The sequence below is a fragment of the Nerophis ophidion genome, linkage group LG06, assembly GCF_033978795.1.
Source record: "Nerophis ophidion isolate RoL-2023_Sa linkage group LG06, RoL_Noph_v1.0, whole genome shotgun sequence".
NCBI lineage: Eukaryota > Metazoa > Chordata > Actinopteri > Syngnathiformes > Syngnathidae > Nerophis > Nerophis ophidion.
Genome location: NC_084616.1, coordinates 17,014,938 through 17,039,953, shown reverse-complemented (window position 1 = coordinate 17,039,953; position 25,016 = coordinate 17,014,938). Strand labels below are relative to the sequence as shown.

The following is a 25,016-nucleotide window of genomic DNA, read 5'->3' as shown; positions in this document are numbered from 1 at the left end:
TAAAAGTATCAATCAATCAATGAGAAGGTGCCTGGTATGTTGACGTAACATATTATGGTAAGAGTCATTCAAATAACTATAACATATAGAAAATGCTATAAGTTTACCAAACAATCTGTCACTCCTAATTGCTAAATCCGATGAAATCTTATACGTCTAGTCTCTTACGTGAATGAGGTAAATATTATTTGATATTTTACGGTAATGTGTTAATAATTTCACACATAAGTCGCTCCTGAGTATAAGTCGCACCACCCGCCAAACTATGAAAAATAACTGCGACTTATAGTCCGGAAAATATGGTACTGCTTTGCACACTCTTGGCATTCTCTCGACAAGCTTCAAGAGGTTGTCACCTGCATATCAAATCAAGCACTTTGATAGAGCTCCAGAGACACGCCCTGCATCTGCGCATGTGTAGGAATCCAGGGTGTGCAGAAATGTAATCGCGCATTGAAAGACTCTCACGGGAGTACAATCGTCACATTAAATACCGTTATATGTCATGAACTATACACGTTTCACACTACAAACAATCAAATGTATGTTTAGGTCAAGCCGGGGTGTACAACTGATGACACACGTAAACAAGGCTGTTTGTTTTTCTTTTATAGCCCAGAAAAAAACTAACTATCAAAAATGGATATATAGAGCTTAAGATGTTATGTAGTAGGGTTGTCCCGATACCAATTTTTGGTACCAGTACCAACATTTATTTCGATACTTTTCTAAATGAAGGGGACCACAAAAAATGCCATTATTGGCTTTATTTTAACAAAAAATCTTAGTGTACAGTAAACATGTTTCTTATTGCAATCAAAGAACAATTTAGTCCTTCAATAAAATAGTGAACATACTCGACAACTTGTCTTTTAGTAGTAAGTAAACAAACTAAGGCTCCTAATTAGTCTGCTGACCTATGCAGTAACATATTGTGTCATTTATTGTTCTATTATTTTGTCAACATAATGTGGGACAAACTGTAAAAATTTATTAATCCACTTGTTCATTTACTGGTAAAATCTGCGTATTTTCTGTTTCATCATGTTCTATCTACAATTGATTTAAAATGTAATAATCATTTATTCTTCTGTTGTTTGGATACTTTACATAAGTTTTGTATGATACCACAAATTTAGGTATCGATCCGATACCAAGTAGTTCCAGGATCATACATTGGTCGTATTCAAAGTCCAGGGACGTATTTCCTGAGTTTATAAACCTAACATGAATTTTTTTTAAAAAGAGAAAAAGATTTTACTATATGACGATAAAAGATATTGATGTAATCATAGTAGTATCGACTAAACACGCTCCGGTACTTTGTATCATTACAGTGTATGTCATGTGTAGATCCACCCATGGCATTTGTTTACATTCAGGCAAGCAAGCTTTTGTTAGCGGTGACACTGGTGAGCTATTGTATCCTCAAATGGTGTGTAGTGAAGCATGTTTAGTAGGGGTGTGGGAAAAAATCGATTCGAATATGTTGTGCGATTCAGAATCGATTCTCTTTTTTGTTTAAATCGTTTGTGTATTTATCAATCCAACAAACCACTACACAGTAATACCATAACAATGCAATCCAATTCCAAAACCAAACCTGTCCCAGCAACACTCAGAACTGCAATAAATTGGGGAGACACAAACACGACACAGAACAAACAAAAAGTAGTGAAACAAAAATGAATATTATCAACAACAGTATCAATATTAGTTGTAATTTCAGCATAGCAGTGATTAAAAATCCCTCATTGACATTATTAGACATTTGTAAAAATAAAAAAAAAGAATAGTGTCACAGTGGCTTACACTTGCATCGCATCTCATAAGCTTGACAACACACTGTGTCCAATGTTTTCACAAAGATAAAATAAGTCATATTTTTGGTTTGTTTAATAGTTAAAACAAATTTACATTATTGCAATCAGTTGATAAAACATTGTCCTTTATAATTATAAAAGCTTTTTTTTTTTTAAATCTACTACTCTGCTAGCATGTCAGCAGACTGGGGTAGATCCTGCTGAAATCCTATGCATTGAATGAATGCAGAATTGCTTTGAATCGGACAAATATCATTTTTGAATCGAGAATCGCGTTGAATCGAAAAAATCGATATATTATCGAATCGAGACCCCAAGAATGGATATTGAATCGAATCGTGGGACACCCAAAGATTCGCAGCCCTAATGTTTAGCTATTCCTCGTCCTCCAGTGATTATGCTACTTGTAATAAACTTACTTTATTCGTCACCATGGAGGTCAGGATTAGTGATTTAGAAGTGGCTTAAACACTGGCGACTGCAGAAGGATGTTAGCCACGAGCCATGTCTTAAAGCACCTTTTCCTGAGGTCCTTTCAGTGTTATAACTTCACCTTTATCTTTAGATGCGTCTGTTCTACCTTTTCTGTCTACACACTGTCTGCTTGTAAGTACTCCGTGTGTGCGTGCTGCCGAACATGCTCCTCTGCACCTAAAATAAGCAATGTCATGATGAGGACGCGCCCTCGGGCCCAGGAACCGGTACTTTTCACACTGAGTATAGTACCGTTTTTGATTCATTAGTACCGCGATACTATACTAGTACTGGTGTACTAGTCAATACTAATATTGAACAAATCACAAAGATTTTTCTTTGTGAGGGAGGGAATAAATACTAATACAACATTGGTTCTGTAGCTGCAGTGTTGCGCAATCATCCCTTTCTTCAACACACATGCAGGCAGCTTCCAAAGGACTGCCAGATGCTTTTCTTCTCGGCCACTTTCGAGGAGGAGGTGTGGAAGTTTGCCCAGAAGATCGTCCCTGAGGCCAACTTCATCCGTCTGCGGCGCGAGGAGGAGACGCTGGACACCATCAAGCAGTTCTACGTGCTCTGCAGGTCCAAGGAGGACAAGTTCCGGGCCATGAGAGACCTTTACAGTAGCATGACCGTGGCACAGGCCATGATCTTCTGCGCGGTAAGTTAACACTCAAATAGCAGCACTTACCAGTGAGCTGCCTCTATTTTTTTTATTGTATTTATTTATTAGCAGCTGGTCTCGCTTTGCTTGACATGTTTTGATTCTAAGAGAGACAAAACTCAAATAGAATTTGAAAGTCCAAGAAAATATTTTAAAGACTTGGTCTTCACTTGTTTAAATAAATTCATTTTTTTTTTTTTTACTTTGCTTCTTATAACTTTCAGAAAGACAATTGTAGAGAAAAAATACAACCTTAAAAATTATTTTAGGATTTTTAGACACATTTCTTTTTACCTTTTAAATTCCTTCCTTATCTTTCCTGACAATTTAAATCAATGTTCAAGTAAATGTATTTTCTTTATTGTAAAGAAGAATAAAAATGTTTTTATTTAATTCTTCATTTTAGCTTCTTTTTTTTCGACGAATATTTGTGAAATATTTCTTCAAACTTATTATGATTAAAATTCAAAAAAAATATTCTGGCAAATCAAAAAAATCTGTAAAATCAAATTTGAATCTTATTTCAAAGTCTTTTAAATTTATTTTAAAATATTTGTTCTGGAAAATCTAGACAAAATAATGATTTGTCTTTGTTAGAAATATAACTTGGTCCAATTTGTTATATATTCTAACAAAGTGCAGATTGGATTTTAACCTATTTAAAACATGTCATCAAAATTGTAAAATTAATCTTGATCAGGAAAAATTACTAATGTTCCATGAATTATTTTTTAAATTTTTTCAAAAAGATTCAAATCAGCTACTTTTTCTCTTCTTTTTTTCGGTTGAATTTTGAATTTTAAAGAGTTGAAATTGAAGATAAACTAAATTTCAAGATAAAATTTTCATTTTTTTCGGGTTTTCTCCTCTTTTAACCGTTCAATGAAGAGTTTTTTTCATCATTTATTCCCTACAAAAAATCTTCCATAAAAGGAAAAAAAAATGTACGACGGAATGACGGACAGAAATACCCATTTTTAATATATATGGATGTATTTATTAAAGGTAAATTGAGCAAATTGGCTATTTCTGGCAATTTATTTAAGTTTGTATCAAACTGGTAGCCTTTCGCATTAATCAGTACCCAAAAAGTAGCTCTTGGCTTCAAAAATATTGGTGACCCCTGTCCTAGATGGTAATAGCGCACGGCTAAAAAAAAAGCGGATGGAGTGTAATGTGCATTCCATGTCACTAGGGACACTATTAAGAATGTTTGATTTTAAATACTTTGATAACTAGCTTTAACAATACTGTGTAGAAAGTAGCACTAAAGCATCATGGCAAAACTATTGATTTGACCGAAATGCAGGCTTAGTCTCAAACGGAATATGACCTATAAGTACACTTCATTAAGTACACTTACTTCACTATTTGACATGACGCCAAAAGATGTCCGTTACGTTTCTCTCCCGGTGCAGACTCGCAAGATGGCGTCTCTGCTGTCCGCTCACCTGACCAAAGAAGGCCACGTGGTGGCGCTGCTGAGCGGGGAATTGACCATGACGCAGAGAGCTTGCATCATCGAACGCTTCCGGAGCGGCAATGAGAAAGTTCTTGTGACCACCAATGTTTGCTCGAGAGGTGAGAAGGTCCAGTGCACAGTTGTACTTAATGTGCACATGCACGCATAGTAGGCAACTCATGTGATCGCTCCCCCACAGTTGTACTTAGTGTGCACATGCACGCATAGTAGGCAACTCATGTGATCGCTCCCCTACAGTTGTATTTAGTGTGCACATGCACGCATAGTAGGCAACTCATGTGATCGCTCCTCCACAGTTGTACTTAGTGTGCACATACACGCATAGTAGGCAACTCATGTGATCGCTCCTCCACAGTTGTACTTAGTGTGCATATGCACGCATAGTAGGCAACTCATGTGATCGCTCCCCTACAGTTGTATTTAGTGTGCACATGCACGCATAGTAGGCAACTCATGTGATCGCTCCTCCACAGTTGTATTTAGTGTGCACATACACGCATAGTAGGCAACTCATTTGATCGCTCCTCCACAGTTGTACTTAGTGTGCATATGCACGCATAGTAGGCAACTCATGTGATCGCTCCCCTACAGTTGTATTTAGTGTGCACATGCACGCATAGTAGGCAACTCATGTGATCGCTCCCCTACAGTTGTACTTAGTGTGCACATGCACGCATAGTAGGCAACTCATGTGATCGCTCCCCTACAGTTGTACTTAGTGTGCATATGCACGCATAGTAGGCAACTCATGTGATCGCTCCCCTACAGTTGTATTTAGTGTGCACATACACGCATAGTAGGCAACTCATTTGATCGCTCCCCCACAGTTGTACTTAGTGTGCATATGCACGCATAGTAGGCAACTCATGTGATCGCTCCCCTACAGTTGTATTTAGTGTGCACATACACGCATAGTAGGCAACTCATGTGATCGCTCCCCCACAGTTGTACTTAGTGTGTACATGCACGCATAGTAGGCAACTCATGTGATCGCTCCTCCACAGTTGTACTTTGTGTGCACATACACGCATAGTAGGCAACTCATTTGATCGCTCCTCCACAGTTGTACTTAGTGTGCATATGCACGCATAGTAGGCAACTCATGTGATCGCTCCCCTACAGTTGTATTTAGTGTGCACATGCACGCATAGTAGGCAACTCATGTGATCGCTCCTCCACAGTTGTATTTAGTGTGCACATACACGCATAGTAGGCAACTCATTTGATCGCTCCTCCACAGTTGTACTTAGTGTGCACATACACGCATAGTAGGCAACTCATTTGATCGCTCCTCCACAGTTGTACTTAGTGTGCATATGCACGCATAGTAGGCAACTCATGTGATCGCTCCCCTACAGTTGTATTTAGTGTGCACATGCACGCATAGTAGGCAACTCATGTGATCGCTCCCCTACAGTTGTATTTAGTGTGCACATGCACGCATAGTAGGCAACTCATGTGATCGCTCCTCCACAGTTGTATTTAGTGTGCACATACACGCATAGTAGGCAACTCATTTGATCGCTCCTCCACAGTTGTACTTAGTGTGCACATGCACGCATAGTAGGCAACTCATGTGATCGCTCCCCTACAGTTGTATTTAGTGTGCACATGCACGCATAGTAGGCAACTCATGTGATCGCTCCTCCACAGTTGTACTTAATGTGCACATACACGCATAGTAGGCAACTCATGTGATCGCTCCTCCACAGTTGTACTTAGTGTGCACATACACGCATAGTAGGCAACTCATTTGATCGCTCCTCCACAGTTGTACTTAGTGTGCATATGCACGCATAGTAGGCAACTCATGTGATCGCTCCCCTACAGTTGTATTTAGTGTGCACATGCACGCATAGTAGGCAACTCATGTGATCGCTCCTCCACAGTTGTATTTAGTGTGCACATACACGCATAGTAGGCAACTCATTTGATCGCTCCTCCACAGTTGTACTTAGTGTGCATATGCACGCATAGTAGGCAACTCATGTGATCGCTCCCCTACAGTTGTATTTAGTGTGCACATGCACGCATAGTAGGCAACTCATGTGATCGCTCCCCTACAGTTGTACTTAGTGTGCACATGCACGCATAGTAGGCAACTCATGTGATCGCTCCCCTACAGTTGTACTTAGTGTGCATATGCACGCATAGTAGGCAACTCATGTGATCGCTCCCCTACAGTTGTATTTAGTGTGCACATACACGCATAGTAGGCAACTCATTTGATCGCTCCCCCACAGTTGTACTTAGTGTGCATATGCACGCATAGTAGGCAACTCATGTGATCGCTCCCCTACAGTTGTATTTAGTGTGCACATACACGCATAGTAGGCAACTCATGTGATCGCTCCCCCACAGTTGTACTTAGTGTGCACATGCACGCATAGTAGGCAACTCATGTGATCGCTCCTCCACAGTTGTACTTTGTGTGCACATACACGCATAGTAGGCAACTCATTTGATCGCTCCTCCACTGTTGTACTTAGTGTGCATATGCACGCATAGTAGGCAACTCATGTGATCGCTCCCCTACAGTTGTATTTAGTGTGCACATGCACGCATAGTAGGCAACTCATGTGATCGCTCCTCCACAGTTGTATTTAGTGTGCACATACACGCATAGTAGGCAACTCATTTGATCGCTCCTCCACAGTTGTACTTAGTGTGCACATACACGCATAGTAGGCAACTCATTTGATCGCTCCTCCACAGTTGTACTTAGTGTGCATATGCACGCATAGTAGGCAACTCATGTGATCGCTCCCCTACAGTTGTATTTAGTGTGCACATGCACGCATAGTAGGCAACTCATGTGATCGCTCCCCTACAGTTGTATTTAGTGTGCACATGCACGCATAGTAGGCAACTCATGTGATCGCTCCCCTACAGTTGTATTTAGTGTGCACATGCACGCATAGTAGGCAACTCATGTGATCGCTCCTCCACAGTTGTATTTAGTGTGCACATGCACGCATAGTAGGCAACTCATGTGATCGCTCCCCTACAGTTGTATTTAGTGTGCACATGCACGCATAGTAGGCATCTCATGTGATCGCTCCCCTACAGTTGTACTTAGTGTGCACATGCACGCATAGTAGGCAACTCATGTGATCGCTCCCCCACAGTTGTACTTAGTGTGCACATGCACGCATAGTAGGCAACTCATGTGATCGCTCCCCCACAGTTGTACTTAGTGTGCATATGCACGCATAGTAGGCAACTCATGTGATCGCTCCCCTACAGTTGTATTTAGTGTGCACATGCACGCATAGTAGGCAACTCATGTGATCGCTCCCCTACAGTTGTATTTAGTGTGCACATGCACGCATAGTAGGCAACTCATGTGATCGCTCCCCTACAGTTGTATTTAGTGTGCACATACACGCATAGTAGGCAACTCATTTGATCGCTCCTCCACAGTTGTACTTAGTGTGCACATACACGCATAGTAGGCAACTCATTTGATCGCTCCTCCACAGTTGTACTTAGTGTGCATATGCACGCATAGTAGGCAACTCATGTGATCGCTCCCCTACAGTTGTATTTAGTGTGCACATGCACGCATAGTAGGCAACTCATGTGATCGCTCCCCTACAGTTGTATTTAGTGTGCACATGCACGCATAGTAGGCAACTCATGTGATCGCTCCTCCACAGTTGTATTTAGTGTGCACATGCACGCATAGTAGGCAACTCATGTGATCGCTCCCCTACAGTTGTATTTAGTGTGCACATGCACGCATAGTAGGCATCTCATGTGATCGCTCCCCTACAGTTGTACTTAGTGTGCACATGCACGCATAGTAGGCAACTCATGTGATCGCTCCCCCACAGTTGTACTTAGTGTGCACATGCACGCATAGTAGGCAACTCATTTGATCGCTCCTCCACAGTTGTACTTAGTGTGCATATGCACGCATAGTAGGCAACTCATGTGATCGCTCCCCTACAGTTGTATTTAGTGTGCACATGCACGCATAGTAGGCAACTCATGTGATCGCTCCCCTACAGTTGTATTTAGTGTGCACATGCACGCATAGTAGGCAACTCATGTGATCGCTCCTCCACAGTTGTATTTAGTGTGCACATGCACGCATAGTAGGCAACTCATGTGATCGCTCCCCTACAGTTGTATTTAGTGTGCACATGCACGCATAGTAGGCATCTCATGTGATCGCTCCCCTACAGTTGTACTTAGTGTGCACATGCACGCATAGTAGGCAACTCATGTGATCGCTCCCCCACAGTTGTACTTAGTGTGCACATGCACGCATAGTAGGCAACTCATGTGATCGCTCCCCCACAGTTGTACTTAGTGTGCACATGCACGCATAGTAGGCAACTCATGTGATCGCTCCCCCACAGTTGTACTTAGTGTGCACATGCACGCATAGTAGGCAACTCATGTGATCGCTCCTCCACAGTTGTACTTAGTGTGCACATACACGCATAGTAGGCAACTCATGTGATCGCTCCCCCCACAGTTGTACTTAGTGTGCACATGCACGCATAGTAGGCAACTCATGTGATCGCTCCCCTACAGTTGTATTTAGTGTGCACATGCACGCATAGTAGGCAACTCATGTGATCGCTCCCCCACAGTTGTACTTAGTGTGCACATGCACGCATAGTAGGCAACTCATGTGATCGCTCCCCCACAGTTGTACTTAGTGTGCACATGCACGCATAGTAGGCAACTCATGTGATCGCTCCCCCACAGTTGTACTTAGTGTGCACATGCACGCATAGTAGGCAACTCATGTGATCGCTCCCCCACAGTTGTACTTAGTGTGCACATGCACGCATAGTAGGCAACTCATGTGATCGCTCCCCCACAGTTGCATTTAGTGTGCACATGCACGCAGAGTAGGCAACCCATGTGATCGCTCCTCCACAGTTGTATTTAGTGTGCACATGCACGCATAGTAGGCCACTCATGTGATCGCTCCCCCACAGTTGTATTTAGTGTGCACATGCACATAGAGTAGGCAACTCATGCGATCGCTCCCCCACAGTTAGTTTTTGGGGGCACATGCTTGTGTACAGTGTGGCTGACTATTGGTGGAAAGGTAGGTTTACTACGGAAATCGCTCTTGCAGTTACTTTTGGTTTTTTGGTAACGTAAATAAAAAATGATGTGTGAGGAAAAAGCCAAACACGCGCACACTGTTTATCCTTTAAAGAACGAGAGACAGCTGACGCGGTGTTTGTCCCTCAGGTATCGACGTAGAGCAGGTCTCCCTGGTGGTCAACTTTGACCTCCCCGTGGACCAAGACGGGAACGCCGACAACGAGACCTATCTTCACCGGATCGGCCGCACAGGACGCTTCGGCCGGCGAGGCGTCGCCATCAACATGGTGGACAGCCAGCACGGCATGGAGGTCATCAGGCAGATCGAGGCGCACTTTGGTACGTTCCTCTTTCTTTTCCACCTGAAGAGATGGTTCTTAGCTTTCTGTCTCCTTGCTTCCTGCAGACAGGAAAATCCTCAAACTTGACTCATCGAATTTTGAGGAGATGGAGAAACAATTGAGCTGAACACAAACTCAGTGACGTTTCGATCCAGTTTGATTGTTTACACGTTGACTATGCACACGTATGGAGGTTTCCTTTCACGCACTTTCCATTTCTTCACTTGAAGTAAGAACCAAATAGATGTTATTATTACTACTACTTTGTTTGCTGTGTTTTTGCAGTGATTTTCTTTCCTGTTTTGCATATTCTGTTGTGCTTTATAACATTTAGTCTGTTTCAGACTGCTGTGGTGCTGGTTACTTCCTTTCTTTGACCAATTTGAATTTGCTGCTGTGAGCTGCATGGTCCTCCGTTTACAAGGACAGTAAAACAACTTCTATTACATTTACACTGTCCTTTGGTGCTTTGTGTACACGCTGGGATAAGTCAGCCAAATGGAGCTGATTTATATACGGGGGCAGCAGCCAAAGGCGGAACCGACCAACGCTGCTTGCAGCTTTAATTTATAATTGAATCACTTGTTTATTTTTCAACAAGTTTTTAGTTATTTTTGCATCTTTTGTTCTAAATAGTTCAAGAAAGACCGCTACAAATGAGCAATATTTTGCACTGTTGAACAATTTAATAAATCAAACTGATGAGTGGCCTTGCCAGCAACTTGAGGGTTGCAGGTTGGATTCCTGCTTCCGCCATCCTAGTCACTGCCGTTGTGTCCTTGGGCAAGGCACTTTACCCACCTGCTCCCAGTGCCACCCACACTGGTTTAAATGTAACTTTGATATTGGGTTTCACAATGTAAAGCGCTTTGAGTCACTAGAGAAAAGCGCTATATAAATATAATTCACTTCACTTCACTTCACTTACTCACTAGTGAGCATTTAATATACATGCACTATACAAAAAGAAAACATTTTTTAAATGAATTAAATGTGTAAAAAAGAAATTACACACACATTAAAAAAGCAAGAACTCTAACAAATGTAATATAAATACAAATGTAAAATATTTCTACATATTGAATTCACCAAATAAACCAAATGAAACATTGATTAAATAAAAATGTACAGTAAAAATAATGAATAAAAATATGTTAAATTAAATCATGAATTAACACTAAACTATTTTTTAAAGATATAAAATATTTCAATATGTACAATATTTAATACATTAATCGAGAACGTAATAAATAGGAAACATTTTAAAATTGATATGAATATATGCTGATATAATAATCAATGACGTATTATGAATTTATAAACTCGATATCTATCTATATATACAGTGCAACCAAAAAGTATTCACTTTTTCCCACATTACAGCCTTATTACAAAATAGAATACCTTTTGTCCTCAAAATTCTACACAAAACACCCCAAACGGTGTGTGTGTGCGTGCTGCTAGCAACCATCAAGCATCTTGGGGTGTGTTTAGGAACATATTCCACATTAAATGTGGACTAAATAGACATTTCATATTAAATGTCGACTAAACATATTTATTAAATGTCGATTAAACATATTCCATATTAAATGTGGACTACATAAACATCCATCCATCCATTCCTTTTCTACCGCTTATTCCCTTTTTGGGGTCATGGGGCCATATTAAATGTTGACTAAACATATTCCGTTTTAAATGTCGACTAAATAAACATATTCCTCATTAAATGTGGACTAATAAACATATTCCATGTTAAATGTCGACTGAACATATTCCATATTAAATGTTGACTAATAAACATATTCCATTTTAAATGTCGACTAAAAAAACATTCAATATTCAATGTTGACCAAATGAGCATATTCCATATTAAATGTTGGCTAAATAAACATATTCCATATTAAATGTGGACTAATTAAACATATTCCATTTTAAATGTGGACTAATTAAACATATTTAATATTATATGTCGACTAAATAAACATATTTAATATTAAAAGTGGACTAAATAAATATGTTCCACATTTAATGTGGACTAAATAAACATTCCATAGTAAATTTGGACTGAATAAACATTTTCCATATTAAATGTTAACTAAATAAAGATATATCATATTAAATGTGGACTACATAAACATATTCCATATGAAATGTCGACTAAATAAACATATTTCATAATAAATGTCGACTAAATAAACATATTCCATATTAAATGTGGATTAAAAAAACATTTAATATTATATCTTGACTAATTAAATATATTCCATATTTCATTTGGATTAAATGAACATATTCCATATTAAATGTGGATTAAATAAACATTTCATATTAAATGTTGACTAATTAAACATATTCCATATTAAATGCGGACTAAATAAACATATTTCATAATAAATGTCAACTAAATAAACATATTCCAATTTAAATGTGGATTAAATAAACATATTCCATTTTAAATGTGGATTAAATAAACATATTTAATATTAAATGTCGACTAATTAAAAATATTTCATATTAAATGTGGATAAAATAAACTTGTGCCATATTAAATGTGGATTAAATAAAACACTCCATATTAAATGTGGATTAAATAAGCATATTGCATATTAAATGTGGGTTATATAATCATGTTCTATATTAAATGTTGAATAAATAAAGATATATCATATTAAATGTGGACTAAATAAACATATTCCATATTAAATGTCGACTAAATAAACGTATTTCATAATAAATGTGGACTAAATAAACATTCAATATTAAATGTGGACTAATAAACATATTCCACATTGAATGTTTACTAAACATATTCCATATTAAATGTCGACTAATAAACATATTCCATTTTAAATGTCGACTAAAAATACATTCGATATTAAATGTGGACTATGTCAACATATTCCATTTTAAATGTGGACTAATTAAACATATTTAATATTATATGTCGACTAAATAAACGTATTTAATATTAAAGGTGGACTAAATTAACATGTTCCACATTTATTGTGGACTAAATAAACATTCCATAATAAGTTTTGACTAAATAAACATTTTCCATATTAAATGTTAACTAAATAAAGATATATTAAATGTGGACTACATAAACATATTCCATATTAAATGTCGACTAAATAAACATATTCCATATTAAATGTGGATAAAAAAACATTTAATATTATATGTTGACTAATTAAATATATTCCATATTTCATTTGGATTAAATGAACATTTCATATTAAATGTTGACTAATTAAACATATTCCATATTAAATGTGGACTAAATAAACATATCTCATAATAAATGCCGACTACATAAACATATTCCAATTTAAATGTGGATTAAATAAACATATTCCATATTAAATGTGGATTAAATAAACATATTTAATATTAAATGTCGACTAATTAAACATATTTCATATTAAATGTGGATTAAATAAACTTGTTCTGTATTAAACATGAATTAAATAAACATTCCATATTAAATGTGGATTAAATAAGAATATTGCATATTAAATGTGGATTATATAATCATGTTCCATATTAAATGTTGAATAAATAGATATATCATATTAAATGTGGACTAAATAATCATATTTCATAATAAATGCCGACTAAACATATTCCAATTCAAATGTGGATTAAATAAACATTTTCCATATTAGATGTGGATTAAATAAACATATTTAATATTAAATGTCGACTAATTAAACATATTTCATATTAAACGTGGATTAAATAAACTTGTTCCGTATTAAACGTGGATTAAATAAACATTCCATATTAAATGTGGATTAAATAATCATATTGCATATTAAATGTGGATTATACAATCATGTTCCATATTAAATGTTGAATAAATAGATATATCATATTAAATGTGGACTAAATAAACATATTCCATATTAGATGTCGACTAAATAAACGTATTTCATAATAAATGTGGACTAAATAAACATATTCCATATTAAATGTGGATAAAAAAACATTTAATATTATATGTTGACTAATTAAATATATTCCATATTTCATTTGGATTAAATGAACATTTCATATTAAATGTTGACTAAACATATTCCATATTAAATGTGGACTAAATAAACATCTCATAATAAATACCGACTAAACATATTCCAATTTAAATGTGGATTAAATAAACATTCCATATTAAATGTGGATTAAATAAACATATTTAATATTAAATGTCGACTAATTAAACATATTTCATATTAAATGTGGATTAAATAAACATTCCATATTAAATGTGGATTAAATAAACATATTTAATATTAAATGTCGACTAATTAAACATATTTCATATTAAATGTGGATTAAATCAACTTGTTTCGTATTAAACGTGGATTAAATAAACATTCCATATTAAATGTGGATTAAATAAACATATTGCATATTAAATGTGGATTATATAATCATGTTCCATATTAAATGTTGAATAAATATATATATCATATTAAATGTGGACTAAATAAACATATTTCATAATAAATGCCGACTAAATAAACATATTCCAATTTGAATGTGGATTAAATAAACATATTCCATATTAGATGTGGATTAAATAAACATTTAATATTAAATGTCGACTAATTAAACATATTTCATATTAAATGTGGATTAAATAAACTTGTTCCGTATTAAACGTGGATTAAACAAACATTCCATATTAAATGTGGATTAAATAAGCATATTGCATATTAAATATGGATTATATAATCATGTTCCATATTAAATGTTGAATAAATAGATATATCAGATGTGGACTAAATAAACATATTCCATATTAGATGTCGACTAAATAAACGTATTTCATAGTAAATGTGGACTAAATAAACATATTCCATATTAAATGTGGATAAAAAAACATTTAATATTATATGTTGACTAATTAAATATATTCCATATTTCATTTGGATTAAATGAACATTTCATATTAAATGTTGACTAATTAAACATATTCCATATTAAATGTGGACTAAATGAACATATCTCATAATAAATGCCGACTAAATAAACATATTCCAATTTAAATGTGGATTAAATAAACATATTCCATATTAAATGTGGACTAAATAAACATATTTAATATTAAATGTCGACTAATTAAACATATTTCATATTAGATGTGTATTAAATAAACTTGTTCCGTATTAAACGTGGATTAAATAAACATTCCATATTAAATGTGGATTAAATAAGCATATTGCATATTAAATGTGGATTATATAATCATGTTCCATATTAAATGTTGAATAAATAGATATATTAAATGTGGACTAAATAAACATATTCCATATTAGATGTCGACTAAATAAACGTATTTCATAATAAATGTGGACTAAATAAACATATTCCATATTAAATGTGGGTAAAAAAACATTTAATATTATATGTTGACTAATTAAATATATTCCATATTTCATTTGGATTAAATGAACATTTCATATTAAACGTTGACTAATTAAACATATTCCATATTAAATGTGGACTAAATAAACATATCTCATAATAAATGCCGACTAAACATATTCCAATTTAAATGTGGATTAAATAAACATTCCATATTAAATGTGGATTAAATAAACATATTTCATATTAAATGTCGACTAATTAAACATATTTCATATTAAATGTGGATTAAATAAACCTGTTCCGTTTTAAACGTGGATTAAATAAACATATTCCATATTAAATGTGGATTAAATAAGCATATTGCATATTAAATGTGGATTATATAATCATGTTCCATAATAAATGTTGAATAAATAAAGATATATCATATTAAATGTGGACTAAATAAACATTCCATATTAAATGTCGACTAAATAAACGTATTTCGTAATAAACGTGGACTAAATAAACATATTCCATATTAAATGTGGACTAAATAAACATTTAAGTTTAAATGTTGACTAAAAAAACATATTTAATATTTAATGTGGACTAAATAAACAAATTCCATATTAAATGTGGACTAAATAAACATATTCCACATTAAATGTAGCCAACATAACCAGACGTATTATGTCAGATGTTTTAATGCAAGTGTTGAGTAAAAAGTTGGCAAATAATATGTCAAGGTAACATCAGTCTCATTCCCAAAGGAGATTATTCACAGAAATACTCTTATTTTGAAAGGGTCCTTTCCAAAAGGAAGTGTCGTTGACTATTGTTTACTTAAAAAAATGCACAGCACTGATCCGTCGTGGACTCCGCACTGGACCAGAGTCCGCTCCAAGTCTCTGAAGCTCCTGCGTGGCACGTCCATGGTTGCTATGGAAACCTCGCCGTAGCGGGTCCCGAACCGGACCTCGGCGCTGTCCCTCACCACCCGCAGAGGGTCGGAGGGCTCAAAGTGCTGCTCGAAGCTCCCGCCGCACGGCGCGCTGACGGCGAGCAGCAAGGCGCCGCCGCCGCCGCCGTCACACCAGGACTCCGCCCTCACTTCCTCCTGGGGGGGCGGACTCCGAGTCCCAGAGCGGCCCCGGGGGATGGCGGGGAGGACCTTGTACTTGTTCAGGTCCGGGGCGTGCGGGGGAGGGCAAGTGCCCTGGAGGTCTCCGGCGGTCTTGGCGGACGCCGGCGGCCCACGGGCGGTAGTCCCCGGGTCGTGGCCGGAACCCGTTTTGGACTCTGGTCTGGTTAGATCCATGGCACGGACTCCGGAGAAAGAGAAATAAGAAAAAGGACGATTTGAGGTTTCAAGTCTCTTGTGGACAGGAAGTGCTTTCGTCCGCTGTTACTGCTGTTACCATGGCAGCTTTGTTGCCATGACAACCACCTGTCCTTTACACTTGCTGCCCTCTGGTGTCCAACCTGCAAAATTGCAGATTTATTTTTATAGTAGTAGCATGATAAGTTTTGATAGCTTTTTAGCAAGTTTTGTATGTTTAACCCTAAAAAAAATAAATAAAAGGTTTTTGATACTTGGAAGTATGCTAACATGTCTTTGAATAAAGTGCTAACATTTTATGCTAGCATTTTGGCTAAGTTTATATCTTTAAACCTAGAAAAAATCATGTTTTTTGATACTTTGTACCATCTTGGAAGGATGCGAACATGTCTATTAGCTGTTTAAGCATTTTATGTTAGAATTTTAGCAAATGTATGTTTAACACTAAAAACCAAGAATGCTAGCGTTTTAAGTAATTTTGTATGTTTTAGACCTAAACAATCATGGTTTTTGATACTTGCTGCCATCTTTGAAGGATGCTAACACATCCAATATTAGCTTGCTAACATTCTATGTTAGCATTATAGCAAATTTTGTATATCTAACACTAAAAAACAAGAATACTAGTGTTTTAGCTAATTTTGTATGTTTTAGACCTAAAAATTCATGGTTTTTGATACTTGGAAGTATGCAAACATCTTTGAATAACGTGCTAACATTCTATGCTAGCATTTCAGCTCATTTTGTATCTTTAAACCCGAAAAAAAAAAATATCACGGTTTTTGATACTTGGCGCCATCTTTGAAGGATGCTAACGCGTCCTATATTAGCTTGCTAACAATTTATGTTAGCATTTTAGCAAATTTAACACTAAACAAGAATGCTAGTGTTTAAGCTATTTTTGTAGTTTTTAGACCTAAAAAATCATGGTTTTTGATACTTGGAAGTATGTTAACACGTCTTTGAATAACTTGCTAACATTCTATGTTAGCATTTTAGCTCATTTTGTATCTTTAAACCTAAAAAAAAATAATGGTTTTTGATACTTGGCGCCATCTTGGAAGGATGCTAACGCGTCCTGTATTAGCTTGCTAACAATTTATGTTAGCATTTTTGCAAATTTTACACTAAAAACCAATAATTCTAGTGTTTTAGCTATTTTTGTATGTTTTCGACCTAAAAAATCATGGTTTTTGATACTTGGAAGTATGTTAACACGTCTTTGAATAACGTGCTAACATTCTATGCTAGCATTTTAGCTAATTTTGTTTCTTTAAACCTAAAAATAAAAATCATGGTTTTTGATACTTGGTGCCATCTTGGAAGGATGCTAACGCGTCCTATATTAGCTTGCTAATATTTTATGTTAGCATTTTAGCAAATTTTCTATGTTCAACACTAAAAAACAAGTATGCTAGTGTTTGTTAATTTTGTATTTTTTAGCCCTAAAAAAATCATTGTTTTTGATAATTAGAAGTATGCTAACACGTCTTTAAATAACGTGCTAACATTTTGTGCTAGCATTTTAGCTAATTTTGTATCTTTAAACCTAAAAAAAATCATGGTTTTTGATACTTGGCGCTATCTTGGAAGGATGCTAACGCGTCCTGTATTAGCTTGCTAACAATTTATGTTAGCATTTTAGCAAATTTAACACAAAAAAACAAGAATGCTAGTGTTTAAGCATTTTTTGTAGGTTTTAGACCTAAAAAATCATGGTTTTTGATACTTGGAAGTATGTTAACACGTCTTTGAATAACGTGCTAACATTTTACGCTAGCATTTTAGCTAATTTTGTATCTTGGAAGGATGCTAACGCGTCCTGTATTAGCTTGCTAACAATTTATGTTAGCATTTTAGCAAATTTAACACTAAAAAACAAGAATGCTAGTGTTTAAGCCTTTTTTGTAGGTTTTAGACCTAAAAAATCATGGTTTTTGATACTTGGAAGTATGTTAACACGTCTTTGAATAATGTGCTAACATTTTACGCTAGCATTTTAGCTCATTTTGTATCTTTAAACCTAAAAAAAAAATCATGGGTTTTGATACTTTGCACCATCTTGGAAGAATGCTAACACGTCTTATAATAGCTTTTTAAACATTTTATGTGAGCATTTTAGCTAATTTTGTATGTTTAACACTAAAAACCAAGAATGCTAGTGTTATAACTAATTTAGTATATTTTAGATCTAAACAATCATGTTTTTTGATACTTGCTGCCATCTTGGAAGGATGCCAACACATCCAATATTAGCTTGCTAACATTCTATGTTAGCATTTTAGCAAATTTTACACTAAAAAACAAGAATGCTAGTGTTTTAGCTATTTTTGTATGTTTTACACCTAAAAAATCATGGTTTTTGATACTTGGAAGTATGTTAACACGTCTTTGAATAACGTGCTAACATTCTATGCTAGCATTTTAGCTAATTTTGTATCTTTAAACCTAAAAAAAAAAATCACGTTTTTTGATGCTTGACGCCATCTTAGAAGGATGCTAACACATCCTTTATTAGCTTGCAAACATTTTATGTTAGCATTTTAGCAAATTTTCTATGTTCAACACTAAAAAGCAAGTATGCTAGCGTTTGTTAATTTTGTGTTTTTATCCCTTAAAAAATCATTGTTTTTGATACTTGGAAGTATACTAACACGTCTTTGAATAGCGTGCTAACATTCTATGCTAGCATTTTAGATAATTTTGTATCTTTAAACTTAGAAAAAATCATGGTTTTTGATACTTGGCGCCATCTTGGAAGGATGTTAACTCGTCCTATATTGGCTTGCTAACATTTTATATTAGTATTTTATCAAATTTAACACTAAAAACATAGAAAGCTAGTGTTTTAGCTAATTTTGTATGTCCAAACCTAAAAAAATCATAGTTTTTGATACTTGTAAGTATGCTAACACGTCTTTGAATATCGTGCTAACATTTTAGCTGATTTTGTATGTTTAAACCTAAAAAAAATCATGGTTTTTGATACTTGGCGCCATCTTGGAAGTATGCTAACACGTCGTATATTAGCTTGCTAACATTTTGGCAAATGCTCATCAAACACATATTAGGAACATCCCACAGGTGTGCAGGCTAATTGGGAACAGGTGGGTGACATGATTGGGTATAAAAGCAGCTTCCATGAAATGCTAAGTCATTCACAAACAAGGATGGGGCGAGGGTCACCACTTTGTCAACAAATTCCTAAGCAAATTGTTTTAGGAACAACATTTCTCAACCAGCTATTGCAAGGAATTTAGGGATTTCACCGTATAAGGTCCGTAATATCAAAAAGTTAAGAGAATCTGGAGAAATCACTACACGTAAGCGATGATATTACGGACCATGGATCCGTCAGGCGGTACTGCATCAAAAAGCGACAGTGTGTAAAGGATATCACCACATGGGCTCAGGAACACTTCACAAAACCACTATCGGTAACTACAGTTGGAGCCGAATTTCCTTGTTTGTTTTTATTGATTTTATTTTGTTTTCTCCAATTGATTGACGGCCTCAGCACATGCTGAATTTCCTTTTTGGCAGATTGCTCCGCCCAATTCCCCGTTGAGAACCAACATTGACAGGAATGGGACCGTTGCTATGGTAGCCTCCTTTAAATTGGGTTCAGCTGGGAATCCCCTTGGGGGGGGGGTTGCATGGGTGACAAACAGTTTTCGGGCCGTGTGTGGTCAGGTGAAGTGAAGTGAATTATATTTATATAGCGCTTTTTCTCTAGTGACTCAAAGCGCTTTACATAGTGAAACCCAATATCTAAGTTACATTAAAACCAGTGTGGGTGGCACTGGGAGCAGGTGGTTAAAGTGTCTTGCCCAAGGACACAACGGCAGTGACTAGGATGGCGGAAGTGGGGATTGAACCTGGAACCCTCAAGTTGCTGGCACGGCTGCTCTACCAACCGAGCTATACTACCAGGTCTCGCTGCTGTGACAATGTTCCATTCAAAGTCAGCATACATTATGTTCGATAGCCGACAGTTGATTTAAATTTGATAGTTTCAAACAAACGGATTGTTATATCCAAACACAAAACCACAGTACTGGACATTCAATCATTTGCACGTGTTAAAATTGGTCAACACAGTCGCCCTCAGTATCGGCCCAAAGGGTAAGGGCTGTTCAACTACAGTTGGTCGCTACATCTGTAAATGCAAGTTAAAACTACAATGCCGTTTATCAACAACACCCGGAAACGCCAACCGAGCTTATCTAAAATGGGAAGTGGAAAAGTGTTCTGTGGTTTGACGAGTCCACATTTCAAATTGTATTTGAAAACTGTGGAAGTTGTGTCCTCCAGAAACCGACATCAGTGTGTAAAGGATATCAGCACATGGGCTCAGAAACACTTCAGAAAACCACTGTCAGTAACTACAGTTGGTCGCTACATCTGTAAGTGCAAGTTGAAACTCTATGAAAGCCATATATCAACAACACCCAGAATTGCCGCCAGCTTCACTGGGCCAGAGCTCATTTAAGATGGACTGAAGCAAAGTGTAAAAGGGTCTGACGAGTCCACATTTCAAAATGTTTTAGGAAACTGTGGACGTCGTGTCCCCCAGAACTAAGGAAAAGAACCATCCGGATTGCTCCAGGGTGCAAAGTTGAAAAGCCAGCATCTGTGATGGTATGGGGGTGTATTAGTGCCCGAGGCATGGGTAACTTACACATCTGTGAAGGCAAAATGAATGCTGAATGGTACATACAGGTTTTGGAAGCAACAATCAACGTTATCATGGACGCCCCTGCTTATTTCAGCAAGACAATGCCAAGCCACGTGTTACTACAGCATGGCTTCATAGTAAGAGTGCGGGTACTAGACTGGCCTGCCTGTAGTCCAGACCTGTCTCCAATTGAGAACGTGTGGCGTAATATGAAGCCTAAAATAGCAGAAAGGAGACTGTTGAACAACTTAAGCTGTAAATCAAGCAAGAATGGGAAATAATTCCACTTGAAAAATGTGTCTCCTCAGTTCCCAAACGCTTACTGAGTGTTGTTAAAAGGAAAGGCCATGTAACACGGTGGTAAAAATGCCCCTGGACAACTTTTTTGCAACTTTGTCCGTTAAATATCTTGTCTTTGCAGTCTATCCAATTGAATATAAGTTGAAAATGATTTGCAAATCATTGTATTCTGTTTTTATTTACATTTTACACAACGTGCCGACTTCACTGGTTTTGGGGTTCGAACAACAAATACTTGCTCTTGATTTGAGTAAAAATGACGAAGGCCGTCACAATACTAAACGTAAGGAGACATTTAACAGTACACCATGTTAAATTCAAAAAATGCTAAAAAAAAAATATGAAAAAACATACAAACCCCGTTTCCATGAGTTGGGAAATTGTGTTAGATGTAAATATAAACGGAATACAATGATTTACAAATCATTTAACCCATATTCAGTTGAATATGCTACAAAGACAACATATTTGATGTTCAAACTGATACACATTTTTGTTTTTGCAAATAATCTTTAACTTTAGAATTTGATGCCAGCAACACGTGACAGAGAAGTTGGAAAAGGTGGCAATGAATACTGATAAAGTTGAGGAATGCTAATCAAACACTTATTTGGAACATCCCACAGGTGTGCAGGCTAAATGGGAACAGGTGGGTGTCATGATTGGGTATAAAAACAGCTTCCCAAAAAAATGCTCAGTCTTTCACAAGAAAGGATGGGGCGAGGTACACCCCTTTGTCCACAACTGCGTGAGCAAATAGTCAAACAGTTTAAGAACAACCTTTCTCAAAGTGCAATTGCAAGAAATTTAGGGATTTCAACATCTACGCTCCATATCATCAAAAGGTTCAGAGAATCTGGAGAAATCACTCCACGTAAGCAGCATGGCGGGAAACCAACATTGAATGACCGTGACCTTCGATCCCTCAGACGGCACTGTTATCAAAAACCGACATCAATCTTTAAAGGATATCACCACATGGGCTCAGGAACACTTCAGAAAACCACTGTCACAAAATACAGTTTGTCGCAACATCTGTAAGTGCAAGTTAAAGCTCTGCAATTCAAAGCGAAAGCCATATATCAACATCCAGAAACGCCGCCGGCTTCTCTGGGCCCGAGATCATCTAAGATGGACTGATGCAAAGTGGAAAAGTGTTCTGTGGTCTGACGAGTCCACATTTCAAATTGTTTTAGGAAATATTCGACATCGTGTCATCTGGACCAAAGGGGAAGCGAACTATACTGACTGTTATTGACGCAAAGTTGAAAAGCCAGCATCTATGATGGAATGGGGGAGCATTAGTGCCCAAGGCATGGGTAACTTACACATCTGTGAAGACACCATTAATGCTGAAAGGTACATACAGGTTTTGGAACAACATATGCCGACATCTAAGCACCATCTTTTTCATGGACGCCCCTGCTTATTTCAGCAAGACAATGCCCAGCCCCATTCAGCATGTGTTACAACAGCGTGGCTTCGTAAAAAAAAAAAAAGAGTCCGAATACTTTCCTGGCCCACCTGCAGTCCAGACCTGTCTCCCATCAAAAACATGTGTGGCGCATTATGAAGCGTAAAATACGACAGCGGAGACCCCGGACTGTTGAACGACTGAAGCTCTACATAAAACAAGAATGGGAATGAATTCCACTTTCAAAACTTCAACAATTAGTTTCCTCAGTTCCCAAACGTTTATTGAGTGTTAAAAGAAAAGGTGATGTAACACAGTGGTGAACATGCCCTTTCCCAACTACTTTGTCACGTGTTGCAGCCATGAAATTCTAAGTTAATTATTTGTAAAAAAAAAAAAAATAAAGTTTGAGTTTGAACATTTAATATATTGTTTTTGTAGTGCATTCAACTGAATATGGGTTGAAAAAGATTAGCAAACCATTGTATTCCGTTTATATTTACATCTAACACAATTTCCCAACTCATATGGAAACAGGGTTTGTACAAACAGTAGACATATGGTAGTGGTCCCGCCATGCAGATTTTGCACAGTCCCTAAAGTAGCAGCCATGTCCATACCGACGGTGTCAGGGCAAGTCCAGCATGTTGTTCTCGGCGTACAGTTCCTCCGTGACCCGGTACACCTCGGAAATGAGCGGCACGGCTTCCCCCAGCATGGCCACCGCCTTCTCCGGCGGGCCCACGTTCATCACCTCGAAGAAGGTGGCGCGGCCGGGCAGCACGCAGAACGCCACGCCGGCGGCCTTGCGCACCACCCACGGGTGGTGCTGCGCCAGGGACTCGTTGTAGGCCTCGGCGCACATGACGGACGTCTTGCCGTCCTCCTGGCTGGTCCTCAGGCGCTCCAGGAAGAGCTCCAGCCAGCGGAGCGCCCGGTGCAGCCTCAGCAGGGTGCGGCAGCCCGACTCCGGGTGCCCGCCGCGCTTTTTCAGGTCCACCAGGCCGTGGTCCAGCTCGTACCGCACCATGGACTGCACGGTCTCGTACTGGGAGGACGTCTCTCCGTTCAGCAGGTTCGCCAGGATCTGGATCTTACCGACCGCGTCCTTGGAGATGAAGCCGAAGACGGCGCCCAGGCTGTTCAGGAACCTGCCCAGGAAGAACTCGTCAAAAGGCGGGTCTTGGACCGGCACGGGCGCTAAAGCGTCTTACTTGACGAGGCCGCGCCAGCAGGAGACGTAGTTTTGCAGAACAATGTCGTCGTTTTCTGACAGACACACCTTGACGGTGGTTAGGACTTCCTGCAAGCAGAACTTCTGATCCTCTGACGTCACCACAGCAGCCATTGTGTTACAAACCGGTACTGTTTAAAAAAAAAAAAAGGGGGTAATATTCCCTGCATTACCTCAACACAATATTACATGACGGCGCGGGACAAGCGGTAGGAAATAGATGGACGAGCAAAATGTCAAGTAGCCATGTGTTACATTTTAGCGCCAACATTCTCGCAACGTTTGCATTTAAAGTGGAATATTTAAATTTAAAATAGTATTTGCCCAGGTTTTAGCTGACTTATTTGGAAATAAATATTCTGTACTAAAAACAACAACGCTAAAACATTACCTTCCGAGGCGAGGGCGATGACGCATTTCTGTTTTTTTCCCTGGTTGAGTTCTTACTGCGCAGACTCGCGCCGGGCTATAACGGAAATGAGTCAAGTTTTTCGAAATTAAAGCCTCATGAAAATGTATCGCGTGTAGCAGCCGCGTAGTATTGTAGTAAATATCGCAGCGTCCGTCGTTTTTTTAGTCTATTTGAGAAATAACAAAAACAAGCCAGCATTTCAACGTGGTCAAACCGTGTGAAATGACACCGTGTCTTGTTTTGAAATACACTTGCAAAGGAAGTTGTCAAAAACATGGCTGTGCTAGGTAAAAGCGATTTAATAATTCCCATTCCAAACATGACACATTTGGAAATAAATATTATGTTTAAAAAAACAACAATGCTAAAAAAAATTATTGCCAAGACAATTTGAAGCCGATGGGCGATTACGCATTTTTTTTT

The 25,016-nt window shown here is 37.4% G+C and overlaps 3 protein-coding genes across 6 annotated transcripts in view; 1 reads left to right on the top strand and 2 right to left on the bottom strand.

Moving 5' to 3' along the window:
- ddx19a (DEAD-box helicase 19a) overlaps positions 1-10,319 on the top strand; it is a 32,829-nt gene extending 22,510 nt beyond the window's left edge. For 3 of the 4 annotated variants that reach the window (XM_061902853.1, XM_061902851.1, XM_061902850.1), the window contains 4 exons: positions 2,724-2,961; positions 4,383-4,545; positions 9,668-9,859; positions 9,927-10,319. In XM_061902853.1, coding sequence (XP_061758837.1) covers positions 2,724-2,961; positions 4,383-4,545; positions 9,668-9,859; positions 9,927-9,988 — 655 coding nt within the window. In that variant the 3' untranslated portion in view covers positions 9,989-10,319. The remainder of the gene's footprint in view (positions 1-2,723; positions 2,962-4,382; positions 4,546-9,667; positions 9,860-9,926) is intronic. The other variant, XM_061902852.1, reaches the window with a different exon arrangement.
- Positions 10,320-15,918: 5,599 nt separating this feature from the next.
- On the bottom strand, positions 15,919-16,792 carry ubxn10 (UBX domain protein 10). Its single transcript, XM_061902229.1, has one exon. It carries the CDS (start codon positions 16,532-16,534, stop codon positions 16,049-16,051), a length of 486 nt encoding a protein of 161 aa, XP_061758213.1. The 5' UTR covers positions 16,535-16,792; the 3' UTR covers positions 15,919-16,048.
- Positions 16,793-21,684: 4,892 nt separating this feature from the next.
- cptp (ceramide-1-phosphate transfer protein) lies at positions 21,685-24,711 on the bottom strand. Its single transcript, XM_061902849.1, has 3 exons — positions 24,573-24,711; positions 24,162-24,312; positions 21,685-24,098 (listed from the first exon to the last, which is right to left on the bottom strand). Exons 2-3 carry the CDS (start codon positions 24,293-24,295, stop codon positions 23,576-23,578), a joined length of 657 nt encoding a protein of 218 aa, XP_061758833.1. The 5' UTR covers positions 24,296-24,312; positions 24,573-24,711; the 3' UTR covers positions 21,685-23,575.
- Between the last annotated feature and the right edge of the window lie 305 nt (positions 24,712-25,016).

What these genes read in the sequence shown, in the direction of transcription:
- ubxn10 (XM_061902229.1), bottom strand. Translation starts at nt 16,534, where the DNA reads ATGGATCTAACCAGACCAGAGTCCAAAACGGGTTCCGGCCACGACCCG.
- cptp (XM_061902849.1), bottom strand. Translation starts at nt 24,295, where the DNA reads ATGGCTGCTGTGGTGACGTCAGAGGATCAGAAGTTCTGCTTGCAGGAA. An exon ending in TGCTGGCGCGGCCTCGTCAA is followed by an intron (nt 24,099 to 24,161) that starts GTAAGACGCTTT and finishes CTTCCTGGGCAG; the next exon opens with GTTCCTGAACAGCCTGGGCG.